Here is a 17,832-nt window from a genome sequence, read left to right as displayed (position 1 = left end):
CAGGAATGCTTAAATGGCAGCTAAAAAAAGAAAAGAAAAAAAAAATTAAAACAATCCACAAAGAACTCCTAAGTAGGCACTTGCTACAAACTTCAATCTTACAAATACATTGGTGGTGTTAGGTAGTCAAAATAGGAAAAAGGAGTCCAGAATGGAGGTGGCTAAAAGACAAGGAAGGGAAAAGCCCACTAAAATAGAACAAAGGAAGGTCGGAAGACCGGAGAGAGAACCTCAGGTAAAACAAATAGCCCTCCATGCTAGACCAATTTACATAGGGCAGGCTCAGGGGGAGGAGAAAAAAACATATAAAAAGGGGAGCCAAAATTGGGCTGGGGGGCCTCTCTTCTCTTTGGGTCTTTTGGGTTGGCATGCCCTCACAACTGGAGGATGTATTTTCCTTTACTTTCTAAACAAAACTGAGTTGTAACATGGAGCTGTAACACTGGTCCTTCTGTTGCATCAAATTTTTGTTGCGACAAGACAGACCCAAGGAAATAACAAACTCCCCCGACACGGGCAAGAGAGTGGGAGGGGTTTATGGAGACAGGAAACTGCATAACAGCTTAGAGGGGCAGAACTCTGTATCTGGACGAATATTCGAGAACAGTTTCTTCATCTGAAAGGATGTGGCAGATCTCTTGGCGTCGGAGTGGTACACACAGTCCATGGCTTAAACTGAATATGAGAGTAATTTAAATATTCCTAAGAAGAGCTGAAGAAATCCATTTCATACTTTTGCATGACTTCAAGTTTACAGTGCCTGCGGTTTCCATCCCAAATTAGCAGACCCCAAAGACATGCATTCTGCGGGGAAGGCACGACTTGAAATGCTATTAAGGAAAATTGCTGCTTTTGAATGGGCCAGGTGACCAGACCCCATTCTACAGCCCATCATCCCTCAGACACAGCAAGCCAATCCAGGAGGGAAGGAGCGGGGGAGGCAGAGGACGGATGAGAGACACCTGATTGCACATTTTCTCACTTGTTGACTCATTCAGGAGATTTTGGAACCTGGGGCAAGACAGGGCTTTCCCAAGGGAGCCTGTAACTGTGCATTCATAGGCAGTTGTTTGTTTGGTTTTTAATTCATTAAAATGTCAGCTTCGTTCTGAAATCTGTAGTTTACTTCAAGATACTATCTTGGAGGAAGAAAGGAGGAAGGGACAACAGTGCATGACACATGTTCTGGTTTCATAATAAAAAGGCATTGGTTTATAAAAGAAGTTCACAACTACACATCAACTACACATAAAGTCTTCCACCAGCAGACGCTTTTCAAATCGTAAGCATCAAAGAGATCATTGATGCTTTCTTCCTCCTTGAGGTTTAGGAGATAGTCCTCTTGGAGCAAGGGAGGCAGTAAGTTCACAAATGGTCCTTCTAGGTTGGAAGGAATTGGGTCCTCAGTCTGCTGTAAAAGGTTGGCGAGGGAGGCCAGAGGAGAAAAGGTTTGTCATAGAAATCAAGCAATCACTATGTCCTGAGTTGGTTGAAGCCAAGTCTTTGGAAGTGGGCTTAGGGATATTCCCTTTGTGGCCTGGCTGTTTGCTTTCATTGGACTGTGTGTTTCAGTCTCTTCTGGACACAAATAAACCTCAATGGGTCCTTGGGTACTTGCCAAATGTATTTATAGGCTCTCTATTGGGTCAGGCACTTCAAGTCATGTTTCTGGAGGGGCTTTCACAACTATTAACAGTTTGGTCTTTAAGGCCACTAATTTTTCGAATATCCTGATAAGTAACATAAGCTAACCTTTGATTCTCTGAATCCTCCGTTAGCCGTTTGAGGTCCAGGGTGCAGCTTTGGATCAGTTCATCTAATTTCTTCTCTTCCTGACTGAGCTCGGTCACTTTTGACAGGCCTTGACACTAGGCCAGTGTGCCCCTGTCCTCAGATAGACTGCAGCCCATCCACTGCACGTCGTTTTCAGACTTCTTAATGAGGTGGATGCCTTCCAGGACTTTGTTGATGTCATAAATCCTTTACTTGCACCTTCAGCACCTCTCCTGCCTTGTTCAGATCTGAGACCCCCATCAGGTGATTGGCTCAGTAGTTAAATGAACTTCTTGGTGAGTAGACCAAGGGATGTATCATACCGTGTTTTTTCTAAGGGAGATTTTGGAATCTGGGGGCTATCTGGACTTCGGAATGCAGCTCTTCCTTTGTCCTTGGGGGTTTTAAAACCACGTGAGAGTACTGCCGACGGCTTTCTCCTAGCTCCAGCCTGCTGCTGCTGTAAGGGAGTTTCCGAAACCAGCCTGGCCCCGGGGTAGGGGGAGAGGCGAGGGTGCCGGCTAGAGAGTGGGCCCGGAGGGCCGAGCGGACCGGCGGTGCCGGGCGAGGGCGTGCGCCCGCGGAGTCAGGCGGGGGTGCTGGGGAGAGGAGACAGAGGGTGGCCGCGCCGGGGGGCGGGTGCGAGTACACCAGGAAGCGGTCCCAGGCCAGGGAGCCGGCGAGCAGGAGGAAGTGGGTGCCCCCTCTCCGCTTCCAGCGCCTCCTCCCGCCGCCGCCCCCTTCCCAGTCACAAGCGCGTCCTCCGCGCACCTGTGCGAAACGTCACCGGCGGGTCCCGGGGAGAGGAACAAACCCAGGAGGCGGGACGGGAACACAGATGCCCCGCCCTCCGTTGCCGGGGGGCGGAGAAGGGGACAGGGCAGGGGAAGGAAGGGACAAGGGGAGAGGCGGGTCAAGGGCAGGCCCAGCCGGCGAGGAAGGCTCAGGCGCTCGGCCATCCAGGCACCGCCGCTGCCACCGCCGGGATGCGCCCAGGCCGGGCCACCAGCCCACGATCCCCTCACCCCTAGACAGCCCACAACCCGGCCGGCTGAAGAAGGCTCTTGAGAGTTCTTTGGACAGCAAAGAGATCAAACCAGTCAATCCTAAAGGAAATCAACCCTGAATATTCATTGGAAGGACTGATGCTGAAGCTAAAGCTCCAATACTTCGGTCACCTGATGCAAAGCGCAGACTCATTGGAAAAGACCCTGACGCTGGGAAAGAGTGAGGGCAAGAGGGGAAGGGGTTGACAAAGGATGAGATGGTTGGAATGCATCACTGACTCAATGAACATGAGTCTGAGTAAACTCCTCCTGGAGATAGTGAAGGACAGGGAAGCCTGGCTGTGCTGCAACCGGTGGATTTGCAAAGAGTCGGACACGACTTAGTAACTGAACAACAACAATATGTAAAATAGATAGCCAGTGGGAATTTGCTGTGTGATACAGGGAGCTCAATCCAGTGTTCTGTGACAACCTAGAGGGGTGAGATGGGGGTGAGAAATGGGAGGAAGGTTCAAGAGGGAGGGCACTTATGTATACCTGTGGCTGATTCATGTTGATGTATGGCAGAAACCAGCACAATATTGTAAAGCAATTATCCTCCAATTAAAATTTTAAAAAACAACAAAAGGCCAGAATAGAGAGGGAGAGGCAATGAGGAAGTAAAGCAAAAAGAACCATCAGTCTCGCAAAACATCTCAGGGAACAGCTAGCCTTTGGAAGCGATGTGTCAATCTCTTCTTTTCACAGGCAACAGAGTCAGATTATCTCCCTGTGATCTGAACAAATGTCCTTTGGCAGGGTCGTCTGAGGCAGGCCATTTAAAGTGAAAGTGTTAGTCACTCAGTGTCCGACTCTTTGGGACCCAATGGACTGCAGCCAACCAGGCTCCTCTGTCCATGGAATTCTCCAGGCAACAATACCCGAGTAGATTGCCATTTCCTTCTCCAGGGGATCCTCCCCACCCAAGGATCGAACCTGGGTCTCTGACATTGCAGGCAGACTCTTCACCAACTGAGCCATCAGGGAAGCTTATGTATCAATTTGAAGAAAGAGCAAGTACAGATAAGAAGATGGCTCAGGCCAGACCTGTCAGGAACAAGGTTTTTGAGTCCTCCAGGGGTCAAGGGCTTGTCATTATATATGACTATAATAACAAAAGCAATGAAAAGCAAGTCAAAGAAACAGTTTTAACATGGAGTCAAAATTGGCTTCTCCTGCAACATTGGCACCAGCAAAGGCTGAGTGATTCAGACCTCCTAACAGAGATCCAAGTGCTCTAGGATTCTTCAACTTAAGTACCTAATGAGTGGAGGTGGTGCAGGGATGGGTAGAAGGCTCAGAGCAGTCAAGGACCAAAGATGAAAATGCACCAGACCCCTTTACTGCAGAGGACAGTTCACATTTAAGTGTCTGCTTTTCTTAAAAGGAAGCACATTCCATGCCTAGCCACACAACCTTACACCAAGCCCTTGACCCCTGGTGGACTCAAAAACCTTGTTCCTGGCAGGTCTGGCCTGGGCCATCCTCTTATCTGTACCTGTTCCTTCTTCAAACTGAATCAGGAATCCCAGTGCAGGAGGAGCTGCAGAAGACACTAAAAGCAATCTTAGCCAGGAAAAAGTCTTCTATCATGGGGTCGCAAACAGTCGGACACGACTGAGTGACTAAGCACAACAACAATAACAACAACGCAGCAAAAGTGACAGGCACGGGGGTCTGGTCTCACCTCACCTCCCGCAAGTTGTCACTTAGGCACAAGGGGCGGGGCTTTGGGATCTGTCCAACCAGGAGGACGCTGAGGCAGATGGGCGGGGCGATGTCCCGCTACGTGGACTTCCTTTCTTTTTCGCATTGCGCAGGTTTCGTGTTCTGTCTGGTTCACTGCCCTGGTCATTCTCCTGCATCTTCTGTCGCTCTGGTGGCTGTCTCTGGGAGGGACTCAGACAGTCCCAGGAGACCTGGAAATGGTGAGTGTGCTGACCAGGGCATCGGACGCCGCTGTAGGACTAGTGGGAAACGGCGGAAACCCGCCATTTTGACCTGGCCCCTCGTGTTCACCCCTGGAGTGTGCAGATACGCGTTGTCTGGGGCTGTGCTCGGATCTCAGTCCCCTCGGGTTCTCAGCGGGGTTGCTGGCCGGCAGCCGGGTCCCCGGGCGTCCAATCTTGTCACTTCCGGAAGAAACTTCCGCCCCGGAGCCTCTGCCTGCTGGCTCTGCGCCTGCAGACCCTCTTCTCCCCTAGATTGTGCGCTGACCACGTGCACGGTCTTCAGGGGACAATCGGGACATGTCCAGGGTTCTGTCGTGGGATTAGCTGTTGTCTGAGGGGTTCCAGACCATCTTTTCTGCAGGAAGGAGAGGGGGAGCGCTGGGTTTCCTCTGAGTTTTCCGAATATTTGGGAAGTGGACTCTTAAAATTGAACACCTTAGCCCTCTAGAGCAGCTTTGTAGGACTGGCAATGAATCATTAAATTTCCAGATCGCTCCCTTCATTCTCAAAGTCGATTTCGCCTCTCCGATTCAAATTACTTATCAGCTGTTTGTCTCTGCGTTGCATTTAAACACAAGCAATGTTCTAACTGTTCATCCTGTTTGCGGAGTCGTGGATGGCACGTTTGCAAGGGGCGGGGCGGGGCGGGGGCCGTCTGTAGATATTTTACCTGAGTGACAAGCCGCGAAAATAACCACTGGGAAGTAGGTTGTATGAAATCCTTTCCGTTCCCGATTTTTTTTTTTTTTTTTTTTTTGATTGAGAACGTATATCCTAGAAGTCCTTTCGTGGAGGATTTTTTTTTTTTTTTTTAATTCATCTATTCATTTTTGGCTGTGCTGGGCCTTTGCCTCTGCGCGGGCCCTTCTCCAGTAGCGGAAAGCGGGGGCCTTTCTTGGCTGCATTGCTCGAGCTTCTCATTGCAGTGGTCACCCGGGCCGCCTCGGAGCAGGGGTCTCAGGGCAGGTGAGCCCAGTAGTTGGCTCCGGTCTCTAGAGCACTTAGTAGCTCCTCCGCATGTGGGATCGTCCCAGAATAGGAATGGAACCGATGTCTCCTGTCTACCTCTGAGCCACCGGGGAGCCCACCTAGAGGATTTTTTGAAAACTTTTCTGGATCTACCCTGTCAGTCACTATGTTAACTCCCGTTCAAAAGATTTAGTCCTTAATTTGAGTTTCTTTTTTTTTTTTCAATAGTGTAAAATGTATTTAATTAATAGAACCTGGTAAGAGCTAAGAGAGGTTAATTTCAAGGGGGAATAAATTCTAGTATTACATTCCATTTGTGAACAATTTTTGTTTGACTATTTTTTATTCCCTGAATGAGTCTGGTGATTTATTTTGGACTGTACTGTTGGTTGATTTCAAATGGCATTATAGGATTTAGACTTGCAGACTAAAAGTATTCAAGTATAATTAATTATGTAGAAAATAAACTTGCCCTGGAAATATTAATTGATAAATATTTTCTGAAAGGCATAGATACTTGGGGTTTTCTGGGTGGAGTAGTAAAAGTGACTTGTAGTTTTCTTCTCTCATTTCTACATAAACATTGGATTTGAGTGATTTTCCTGAATTAGTCAGACAGGGTTTGTATATTTAAAATTTCAGTAGTGGTAGAGAGCCCTTTAAATGGAGAGCAGAGCCTGAGGTCAGTGTTTTCAGGCTAAGGCCCCCTTGGAGCCTTCAAGGGGAAGTACTTGAAGGTACTCATATACTTGGAATCATACCGTTTATAGCTTTGTCAGATTGACTTCTTTCAGTTAGCAATATACTTTTGAGCTTTCCTGGTGTGTTTTCATAGCTTGATTTCTTCCCTGGTGGCTCAGTAGTAAAGAATCCACCTGCCAAAGATTGAAGGCGGGAGGAGAAGGGGATGACTGAAGAGGAGATGGTGAAGGACAGGGAAGCCTGGTGTGCTGCAGTCCATGGGGTCACCAAGAGTCTGACACGACTGAGCAGCTGAACAACAATTTCATCATGTGGATATACTGCTGATTATTTGACTCTTGCAAGATATCTTGCTTACCTTTCAACTCATGACAGTTGTGAATAAAGCTCTACAGGTATTTATGTGCGGGTTCTGTGTGAAAATGAGTCAGCCTTATTTGGACAAATAACAGTGTGATTGTGGGCCTTAATTTACATATTGAGTATATTTTGTTTTGAAAGAAAGCTCCTGTCTTCCATGGTAAGGGTACCAAATTCCATTCCCCCCATGTTAGGGCATCCCTGGTGGCTCAGTGGTAAAGAACCCACCTGCCAATGCAGGGGACCCAGGTTCAATCCCTGGGTTGGGAGGACCCCTTGGAGTAGGAAATATCAGTACACTCCAGTATTCTTGCCTAGAGAATTCCATGGACAGAGGAGCCTGGTGGGCTACAGTCCATAGGTTCACAAAGGGTCAGACTCACTTGAGTGACTACACTTTCACTTTTATAATTGCTTTGCAATGTTACAATTCTGCTGTACAACAACACGAATCAGCTATATGTACACATATATCACCTCCATAGAAGAGACATTTTTTTATTTTAATGGTGTGAAATTTTACATTTTTTTCTTTTACAGACCTTGTGTTTGTTGTTATATTTGAAAATTCATCACCAAACCTACGGTGACCTAGAGTTCATCCTATGATATGTTCCAGAAGTTTGTTACTTTTGAATCTTAAAAAACATTTTCTCATTTATTTACGTATTATTTGGCTGTGCCAGGTCTTAGTTTCGACATGTGGAATCTTGTTCCCTGACCAGGAATTGAATTCGAGCCCCCTGCATTTGGGAACATGAAGTCTTAGCCACTGGACCACCAGGGAAGTCCCACTTATGCATTTTACGTTTAGATCTGTGATACGTTTTCAGGGTTTTTTGGTGAGATGTATAAATCCTGTGTCTACATTTGTTTTGTTTGTGTGTGTGTTTTTGTGAATATCCATTATTTCCAGCCGTGTTTGTTTAAAAGATTTTGTTTGAATTGCCTTTCCTTCGTTGTCCAAGTTCACTGTGGATCTATAGGAGAACAACTGATTTTCTTTCAGTCTCGGGAACTCCAGTTATCTATTGTTGGAGAAACTTTCAGATGTTTCACAGAGATAAGTGAAGTGTAGAAAGTAAGTGTTAGTCACTCAGTCGTGTCCAGCTGTTTGGGACCCCATGGACTGTAGCCTGCCAGGCTCCTTTGTCCATGGGATTCCCCAGGCAAGAATATTGGAGGGTAGCCATTTCCTTTTCCAGGGGAATCTTCCCAAACCCGGGATTGAACCCACATCTCCTGCATTGGCTGGCTGATTTTTTTTACCATGTGAGCCACCTGGGAAGCCTAATTTTGCCCTAGAGAATAAATATTTGCTTTTACCTACAGGATTCATGAATATCTTCTTTCACCAGGAATAGATATTCCCTCTGTTACTTATTTGTGGTTATAAGTGGGTGCTGGATTTTACAAAATCCTTTTAAATTTTCATTTCCCTCTCTGTTCCTTTCTGATACTAATAATTTCTATCTACCCTTGTAGTCTACTGACTAGATGTTTATCAGTGTTATTAATCTCATCAAAGATCTGGCTTAAATTTTTTTCTCCTTCAATTATATTAATTTCCTTTCTGATTTTTATAATTTATTCCACTTTCTTTCTGGTTTTATGCTCTTCTCTTTGTTGTTTCCTAAGATAAATGCTTGCATTATTGTTTACAAATCCTTGTTTTTTCTGAGTGTATTTGATGATGGCATAATTTTCTCTGTAGATACAGCTTTTGCATCATCCCACAGTTTGCTGCTACTGCTGCTAAGTCGCTTCAGTCATGTCCGACTCTGTGCGACCCCATAGACCGCAGCCCGCCAGGCTCCCCCGTCCCTGGGATTCTCCAGGCAAGAACACTGGAGTGGGTTGCCATTTCCTTCTCCAATGCATGAAAGTGAAAAGTGAAAGTGAAGTCACTCAGTCTTGTCCGACTCTTAGCGACCCCATGGACTGCAGCCTACCAGGCTCCTCCGTCCATGGGATTTTCCAGGCAAGAGTACTGGAGCGGGGTGCCATTGCCTTCTCCGATCCCACAGTTTAGCTCTACGTAAATTTTAATTTCTCTTGAGACTTCTTTCATCCCATTTATTGTTTAGAGATATGCTGTTGAACCTCTGTGTGTTAGGGGATTTTCCAACTCTTGCTTGTATTGATTGCTAGAGGAATGCCTTTGAGTTCTAAGAACATAGTTTATATGATTTTTGTTCTTTCAGATTTCTTAAGGTTTTTTTTTTTTCTTTAATACTAGTTATTTATTTTTGGCTGTGCTGGGTCTTCCTTGCAGCACAGGCTTTCTCTGCTTGTGGTGAGCAGGGGCTACTCTCTAGTTGCGGCGTGCAGGCTTCTCATTGCGGTGTCTTCTCTTGTGGAGCTCAGGCTGTAGGTGTGGGCGAGTTTTAGTAGTTGTGGTGGCGCACAGGCTTAGTTGCCCCGTCATCATGTGGGATCTTCCTGGACCAGGGATCAAACCTGCGTCCTCTTCATTGGCAGGTGGTTTCTCAACTACTAGGCCGTCAGGGAAGCCCCTTAAGTTAGTTTTATGTTTCAGAAAGTTTTCTGTCTTGTTGAATGTTCCATGTGTATTTAAAAAGAATGTCAATTTTGCTTTCGTTGCGTTGATCATTTCTTAGATTACAATTAAACTGAGTTGTTTCATGGTGCTGTTCAGTTCAATTTTTTTTTTCTTTAGGTTTTTGTTTTGTACTGGGATATAGCCAATTAACAACATTGTGATAGTTTCAGGTGAACAGGGAAGGGACTGAGTCATACGTATACATGTACCTATTCTCTTCTAAACTCCCCTCCCATCCAGGCTGCTACATAACATCGAGCAAACTTTTATGTGCTATACAGTAGGTCTTTGTTGGTTATCCGTTTTAAATATAACAGTGTGTATATGTCCATCCCTAACTCTGTCTCCTCCCCTCACCCTCAACCATAAACTCATTCTGCGAGTCTGTTTCTGTTCTGTAAGTAAGTTCATTTGTATCATTTCTTTTTAGATTACGCATGTAAGGGATATCATAAGATATTTCTCCTCTGTCTGACTTCACTCAGTATGACACTGTCTGCTGCTGCTAAGTCGGTTCAGTCGTGTCCGACTCTGTGCGACCCCATAGACGGCAGCCCACCAGGCTCCCCCGTCCCTGGGATTCTCCAGGCAAGATGACACTCTCTAGATCCATCCATGTTGCTACAGATGGCATTATTCCATTCTTTTTAATGGCGGAGTAATATTCCATTGAATATATGTACCACATCTTCTTTATCTGTTCCTCTGTCGATGAACATTTCGGTTGCTTCCATGTCTTGGCTATTGTTAAACAGTGCTGCAGTGAACACTGGGGCACATGTATCTTTTCTAAAAATCATGTTTTTTCTCCAGATAATTGCCCAGGAGTCCTCCTTGCATTTTTCATGTCTTGCCTTATATAGTTTGCCGCTTTGTTGCTATGTATGTACATGTGAAAGACACTTTTTTGGAGAATGGACCTTTTTATCATTTTGTCAGGTTCCTTCTAATCTCTGTGTGTGTGTTGGTCTTTAAATACTTCAGTCCACTTGGTTCTTGCTTGTATTTTTTTGTTTTCCTGGAAAGAACTCCAAGTTGATTCTAGTCTTTGTTTCTCTATATCAAAAGTGTATTTCTACCTTCTGGCAGTATAGTCTCTTTGCCTTTGTGTTTTTTTTTTTTTTTTCCTCTATTTGATTATAATACACTTTCATCTCCATTTTAGATGTTTTCATTTTTCGTGTTCAACTGAGATTCATCATTAGTATTAGGAAAATCTTACCGGTTGTTACTTATTTTTGTCTCTCTTCTCCTTCAGTTATTTTCATTGTATGTATCTAAGTCTTCTGTTAAAGAAGGTCATGTGAGGGTCATGGATATTGTATTCTATATTTTTTTTTGTCTTCATGCGAGACTGGTGAAACAGAGTTTTTTGGTAACAGGCTCTAAGAAAAGAATATTTGGGGCATTTTTAAAAAGTCGTTTCTTTTCTCTTTTCCATTTTCAGGACACCAGTTTGCCCTTTGAATCAGTGCCCTCATGACTCTGGGAGGACTTGTTCATTTCAAGTTTCTTATTCTCCTCTTATGACATGGAGAATCATGACTTCCAAATTCACAAATCCCAGACTAGATTGTCATCTGGCAGTGGCTGTAGTGGCTGCTTGGGAAACACTTGTTCCTGAAATTGCAAGATGGAGACTTCATGTCCTTTTGAAGGAAGCCAGTGATGAAAGTCTTACATCTTTTATAATTATGAGAAAATTCACCATCAGAGTATTATGGACATTGGTGAACTCTCTTATAAACTGTAGCTCTTAACCTATTACTTAAGGGCAGTAAGGCTCAGGATGTACTGTTAAGAGTGTGATGAAAAAGAGATTTTCCAGCACATAATTGCCCTATATGTTCTAAAATTTGGCTGGAAGCCACCCTGAGGCACCTGAGTATAGGAATTTTGTGGTCTAGATTTTTTATTTTTTTAACTTACTGGATTTTCGCTCCGTGCACAGATTTTCTCTATGGCTTCTTGTGGTGGTTAGTTCTCTTGTTGCAGAGAGCACGGGGCTCTAGAATACAGGCTCAGTAGTTGTCGCCCACAGGCTTAGTTGCCCTGGGGCATGTGAGATCTTCTCTGACCAAGGACTGGACTTTGGTCTCCTGCTTTGGGAGCTTCCCTGGTGGCTCAGACACTAAAGAGTCTGCCTGCAATGCAGGAGATGAGGATTCAACCCCTGCATCAGGAAGGACCCGGGAGACAGAAGTGGCAACCCACCCCAGTATTCTTGCCTGGAGAATTCCATGGACAGAGGATTGTGGTGGGCTACAGTCCAAGGGATCGCAAAGAGTCAGACACGACTGAGCGAATAGCACTCCTGCATTGGCAGGCAGATTCCTAAATACTGAACCACCAGGATTCATAAACCATGTACTGGAATATCACTTTTTTAAAAAATATATAATTTAGGAACCAGGAATGTCCCGAATGTATTATTGCTTCTTCCCCATAACTGAGGTCTAAGTTTGAAATCGCTTCCTACCTACATCAAGTTTTTTTTATAGAAAAAAAGGGAAAACAGACTCTGTGATAGTTATTACACAACTTAAAGGCAGTGCTTCTGCAGAAGAGTACTTCCATTCAGGCAACTGCATGTGATTTCTTCTAAAAACTTGGAGGACCTTGGGACAGTATGGCCAGCTGGGCTTTGTTAAAAGTTTGAGTTCTGCAGACCACCTGGGCACTGATGTTAGGTGATAGAACTAGAAAACACTATCCAGTTTTTCACTGCATTTTTATTCATTGAAACCTCATGCAGTCTGGATCCTCTGCCCCATGGGGTACTGTAAATTGTAGACCATAAGGAAGAATATGAAAGAATTTTTTCACAAGAACTAAATGATTCCTAAAATGGTATTTATTCCATCTGCGTAGGATTTCTAATGTTTCCCTACATTCTCTGGCTCTGCTATGATCGTGATAGGAGTGACACTGTGACCACAGAAATGAAGTGTAAATGGTTTCATTTCTTGATGATCCTGTCAAACTATTGAGGAAAGGTGGAGAGTAAGTTTTTCATGATCAAGTCATAGAATAACTCTTTATAAACAATAAAATAGTACATCACCCTCCTGTAAATGGAGTGTGGGTATCTAGTGCTGTGTCATGCATCTTACTGTTACATATTTTGGGTGTTTTAGGACTCATTGGCCTTTGAGGATGTGGCTGTAAACTTCACCCTGGATGAGTGGGTTTTACTGGATTCCTCACAGAGGAAACTCTACAGAGATGTGATGCGGGAAAACTTCAGGAATGTAGTCTCAGTAGGTAAGAATGAAGAATTCCTTCGCTTTATCAATTAGAGAGCAAGTGTTTCTTATCCGTCTGTACTGTTCAGAGATGTGGAATGTGGAAAGAGAGGACACTGGTAAAGAAAGTAGGGGGGAAAAAAGAATTCCCTGGGAGTGCAGAGGTTAAGTATCAGCACTTTCACTGCCGTGGCCCTGGTTCAATCCCTGGTCAAGAAACTAAGATCCCACAAGATGTACAGGGAGGTGAAAAGAAAAAAAAAAAGAAACTGGGCAGTGTCAGAGTTCATTATGGACATAACATTCTATAATGTCTAATACTTTGGGATCTTTTTTCTGGGTCTGCATTTCAGAAGCAAAACAGGAAGATCAGGACATTGACGATCAGGACAAAAACCAGGAGAGAAAATTACGGTGAGCCATATGTATAGTACAAAGCATGTCTCATGTGAGAATCTTATGAAAACCTAAAAGGAAGCAAACAAAATAAATAGCTCCATCTTCAAATTTAGTTGTTTTTAGAAAATGTCTGCCTCAAATTTTCTTTAATGTGATATAAATGTTCTGTGTTTGAAATACAGTTTGTGTGCAGTCAGTATTCATAAAGCCTATATTTGAATATCACTTTTTAATAGAAAAAGGAAAGTCCTGTTAACAGCATTCAGTTTATTTGACTTCTACCAAGTCACACAAGATAGAAAACCTCACTATTCCTATAAATCATAATAAAGACAATAAATATAATGTAATTAGGGAAAACAATCATTAATAGTATTCTCATGATTTACAGAAATCCCAAGGCAGAGAGACACTCCGAAAAGAAAGATATTAATTCCTCTGAAGAAAGCTTCAACCTTATTCCAACTCCCAATGTGAAGAGAACTCGTGATATAAAACCATGGGAATGCAGAGCATGTGGGAAAGTCTTCATGTATCATTCATCCCTTACTAGACACATGAAATGTCACATTGAAAATAGATCAGATCGCCGAAAGTACCGTGAAAAGGTATATAAATGTAAAGAATGTGGAATAGCATTCATTTTTCCTAGTGCTCTGAAAACCCATGAAAGGAGTCACACGGGGGAGAAACCCTATGAATGTAAGGAATGTGGCAAAGCCTTCGCGTGGCACACAACTTTTCGAAAACACATGGGAACACACACTGGAGATTTACCTTACAAGTGTCAGAAATGTGAGAAAGCGTTCATTTATCCCAGTCACCTACGAATGCATGAAAGCACTCATAAAGGACATAAGCCCTATAAATGTACAGAATGTGGAAAAACCTTTGAAAGTCCTGAAACTATTGAAATACATGAAAGGATTCACAGGGGAGAAAAACCTTACGAATGTAAGCAGTGTGGTAAAGCTTTCAAACGTTTGAGGTCCTTCCAGGCACACAAAAGACATCACACAGGAGAGACACCGTTTGTATGTAAAACATGCTCCAAAATATTGAATACTGCCTGGTCGCTTCGAAATCATGAAAGAATCCACACTGGAGAAAAACCATATAAGTGTAAGGAATGTGGCAAAGCCTTCTTACTGAATGTAACCCTTCAGAAACACATGATAACACACACTGGGGATGGACCTTATAAATGTAAAGAATGCAAGAGAGTATTCATTCATCCCAGTTCTTTTAAAGTACATGAAAGGAGTCACACTGGAGAGAAACCATATCAATGTGACCAGTGTGGTAAATGGTACCGGTATCCATCGTTTTTAAAAATACATCGAAGGACCCATAGTTGACAGCGGGGACATTTTGAATGTTTGGGAATGGGAAATAAAAGGGAAACCTTCTGTTCCACTTACGTTGACATGCATGAAAGAATTCACACTGGACAGAAACCTATCAATTTGATGGAAATGTCAGAAATCTTCTATTTGTGTATCAGTCATTCAAAGACCCACAAGACTACACACTGGACGGAAATCATATAAAATGTGAAGAATGTGGAAAAGGCTTTTCCAATCGTAGTTTCTGGATCCATAAAAGGATTTACTAGGTAAAACCTTATTTGTAAACAGCCTCAGAAATCCTTAAATTGGCTGATATCATTATATGGAAAAACTCCCATGGAGAAGATGTGTAAATGTAAATAACATGAGATAAATTGATAAAGTAATCCATGCTTAATGTACCAGAAAACCTTCAGCATGAAAGAGTTGTTTTATTTTTATTTATTAGTATTTTCTTTTGACCTCAACTTGGGACATATAGGATCTTAGTTCCCCAACCAGTGTTGGAAGCCATGTCCCTGCTGTGGAGGCTCGTTGTCTTAACCACTGGACTGCTGGGGAAGTCCCAAAGGAATTGTTTTTAAAATTTATAAATGTGTTGTGTTTACTAAAGATCTTTCTTCAAGTTTAACCTTAAATGGTGGATTTCTACTCATTTCAGAAAGGAATATTAATGTCAGTTATTTCTGTAAGTTATCTTTCAACCACAGTACATAAGGTTTAAAGGTAGTAATTTTTCCTTTACTCAGATAGTGATTTTTTTTTTCCTCTTTGGATGTAATAGAAAAGGATAACTTTGTTTCTTTGCCAGGCAAAGGGGGCCACAGCGGGCTAATGCCCTCAAAACCATGTGTTCCCACTTGGGGAAGAGACTGAGAAAGTTTTATAGTAATTGTTCAAAGAGGTTCACTTCATGGACATTCTTCTGACAGGTGGGTGATGAGGCAAGTTGGAATCAGCATCATCAACCTGAGGTCCAACTGGTCTGGGGTCTACCTGTTTGTGGGCAGCATGCCCTCCTTAATCATTAACTTCTCCCACCTGAGGGAGTTTCAGTTTCTGCAAAATAGCTCAAAGATATTGTTGTGTGTGCTCATTGATGGGGAATCAGGACCTTGCCCCAAGGCTGCTCTTGACTCTTTATCCCTGGTCTTGCACCCCCTCCCTTCCCTGATTAACAGCTGCTTGCCTCAGCCCACTGGAACTCAGGGAAGCTCATGGAAGCTGAGTGAAGGCTGTTTCCTGTAATCAAACAGATGGACACAGAAAGGCGTTGTCCCCAGGAGCCCCACAGGGTCCGGCTCAGTATCAGTGTGGCAGTTCCTAGATACATAATCTATTATATATATTGTACCCTTTTTTATGGGCTTCCCTGGTAGCTCAACTTGTAAAGAATCTGCCTGCAATGCAGGAGACCCCTGTTCAATTCCTGGGTCAGGAAGATCCCCTGGAGAAGGGATAGGCTTATCCACTCCAGTATTCTTGGGCTTCCCTGGTGGCTCAGACAGTAAAGAATCTGCCTGCAATGCAGGAGACCTGGATTCGATCCCTGGGTTGGGATGATCCCCTGGAGGAGGGCATGGCAACCCACTCCAGTTGGTGGTGGTGAGATTAGGAGCCTTTTTCCATTTCCATTCTATTAATCACTTGGAATTAATATTATGTATGGCTAGGATGTCAAAGAGTATTGTTGCTAAGTCACTTCACTCGTTTCGACTCTGTGTGACCCCATGGATGGCAGCCCATCAGGCTCCCCTGTCCCTGGGATTCTCCAGGCAAGAACACTGGAGTGGGTTGCCATTTCCTTCTCCAATGCAGGAAAGAGAAAAGTGAAACTGAAGTCGCTCAGTCGTATCCAACTCTTAGCGACCCCATGGACTGCAGCCCACCAGGCTCCTCCGTCCATGGGATTTTCCAGGCAAGAGTACTGGAGTGGGGTGCCATTGCCTTCTTCGAATATTAGAACCTAGACTTTCTAAAATCCATCCTCTTTGTGGTTCCTTGTTAGCATTCACCAGTAGCTCACCTGTGTGTGATTTAAAAGCAAATGTAAGAAAGACATTGTTCAGATATTAGAGCCCCCACCCTGGGAGACAGACAGTTACACAGGAGCTTCAAGGACAGCATCTTCCAGCTTATTTTCCAAACTCCATGAACTTTTAGTGAAGAATATCATCGACACCAGCAACCAGTGTTTGATTTCCATTTTTATAGATGTATAGTTTCCCCCAATGTCTTCATAGCTTCCACATCAAAGATCCAGCCGAGTTTGAATTTTTTCTGTTAGGCTTCCTGTGTCCACAAGGAAAGTATTTTAGAGTTTTCTGGTTGGGAATGTCCTCTGATTCCACCCTTCTCTGGACTGTATTTTTGTTTCTCTCCTACATGTCAGTTTGCTTCTTCAGTGTGTTGTGCAGTGCCATTCTTGACCCATTGTTTCCCTGTGAGAAGAAGCACCTTCCTTCTGTCAGGAAGGCTGTGGGTGTTTCCTGTTACTTGGAGCTGAACATAAACCTTCAATGTGTTTTTTCTTGTATTTCCTGTTTGAATTTTTTTGTGAAACAGGTTTTGTCATTTCAAATATTTTACCGATATTCTGAACTGTTCATTAGCCAACAAGTTTGTTTTTCCTGTCCTCAGAGAATAAAGTACCCATTCAGAAAAACCATGCATTATTCCTCATTTAATCATTGATACAGTCTTGACAGTTTTATCCTATGAGTGAGTACAAGGTCAGCTGCTTTATCTTTGGGGCGTTTTCTTGCTTTCAGTTACAGTTTTCCTCATGAAACTAATTTCTTACTCTTTGGGGGGCTGTGCTGGGCCTTGGTTGTTGCTCCTGGGCCTCCTCTAGTTGCGGCGAGCTGGGGCTACTCTCTAGCTGTGGTGTCGCACATCGCATTGTGGTGGTTTCTCTCGTTGTGGAGCATAGGCTCTAGGGTGCATGGGCTTCAGTATTTGTGACACACGGGCCCAGGTGCCCTGTGGCATGTGGAATCCTACCCGACCAGGGACAGAACCTGTGTCCTCTGCATTGGCAGGCAGATTCCCAACCACTGGACCACCAAGAAAGTCCCTCATTTCTTCTTATCTACAGAAGTTAAAAAGATTGTTTCAGTGCCATCTTGCCAGTGACCTCTAAGATCATAGCTCTAGTCAGATTCTAGGATGAAGTAAATTCTATTAATAATAAATTCTATTAAGAGTAACATGGAAACTTACATTCAGTTCAGTTCAGTCACTCAGTTGCATCTGACTCTTTGCAACCCCATGAATCGCAGCACGCCAGGCCTCCCTGTCCATCACCAGCTCCCGGAGTTCACTCAAACTCATGTCCATTGAGTCGGTGATGCCATCCAGCCATCTCAGCCTCTCATCCCCTTCTCCTCCTGCCCCCAATCCCTCCCAGCATCAGAGTCTTTTCCAATGAGTCAACTCTTCGCATGAGGTGGCCAAAGTATTGGAGTTTCAGCT

At 43.9% G+C, this 17,832-nt stretch overlaps 1 protein-coding gene and 1 pseudogene across 1 annotated transcript; one reads left to right on the top strand and one right to left on the bottom strand.

Moving 5' to 3' along the window:
* Positions 1 to 1,238: 1,238 nt before the first annotated feature.
* On the bottom strand, positions 1,239 to 4,303 carry LOC109560903 (transcription factor E2F3 pseudogene; annotated as a pseudogene).
* Positions 4,304 to 5,605: 1,302 nt separating this feature from the next.
* Positions 5,606 to 17,023, top strand: LOC109561555 (zinc finger protein 709-like). The gene is made up of 4 exons (XM_070792751.1): positions 5,606 to 6,837; positions 12,503 to 12,629; positions 12,964 to 13,024; positions 13,401 to 17,023. Exons 1-4 carry the CDS (start codon positions 6,811 to 6,813, stop codon positions 14,365 to 14,367), a joined length of 1,182 nt encoding a protein of 393 aa, XP_070648852.1. The 5' UTR covers positions 5,606 to 6,810; the 3' UTR covers positions 14,368 to 17,023.
* Positions 17,024 to 17,832: the final 809 nt, after the last annotated feature.

Source organism: Bos indicus, chromosome 7 (genome assembly GCF_029378745.1).
Source record: "Bos indicus isolate NIAB-ARS_2022 breed Sahiwal x Tharparkar chromosome 7, NIAB-ARS_B.indTharparkar_mat_pri_1.0, whole genome shotgun sequence".
Classification (NCBI taxonomy): Eukaryota; Metazoa; Chordata; class Mammalia; order Artiodactyla; family Bovidae; genus Bos; species Bos indicus.
Note: the sequence above shows the minus strand (reverse complement) of the source record. Positions and strands in the feature narration are given on the sequence as shown.

Bases quoted from the DNA above. Each gene is read 5' to 3' on its own strand.
- LOC109561555 (XM_070792751.1), top strand. From the start codon at position 6,811: ATGACAGTTGTGAATAAAGCTCTACAG. The intron at 6,838-12,502 runs GTATTTATGTGC...TGGGTGTTTTAG, and splicing joins TTGTGAATAAAGCTCTACAG to GACTCATTGGCCTTTGAGGA. The intron at 13,025-13,400 runs GTGAGCCATATG...CATGATTTACAG, and splicing joins AACCAGGAGAGAAAATTACG to AAATCCCAAGGCAGAGAGAC.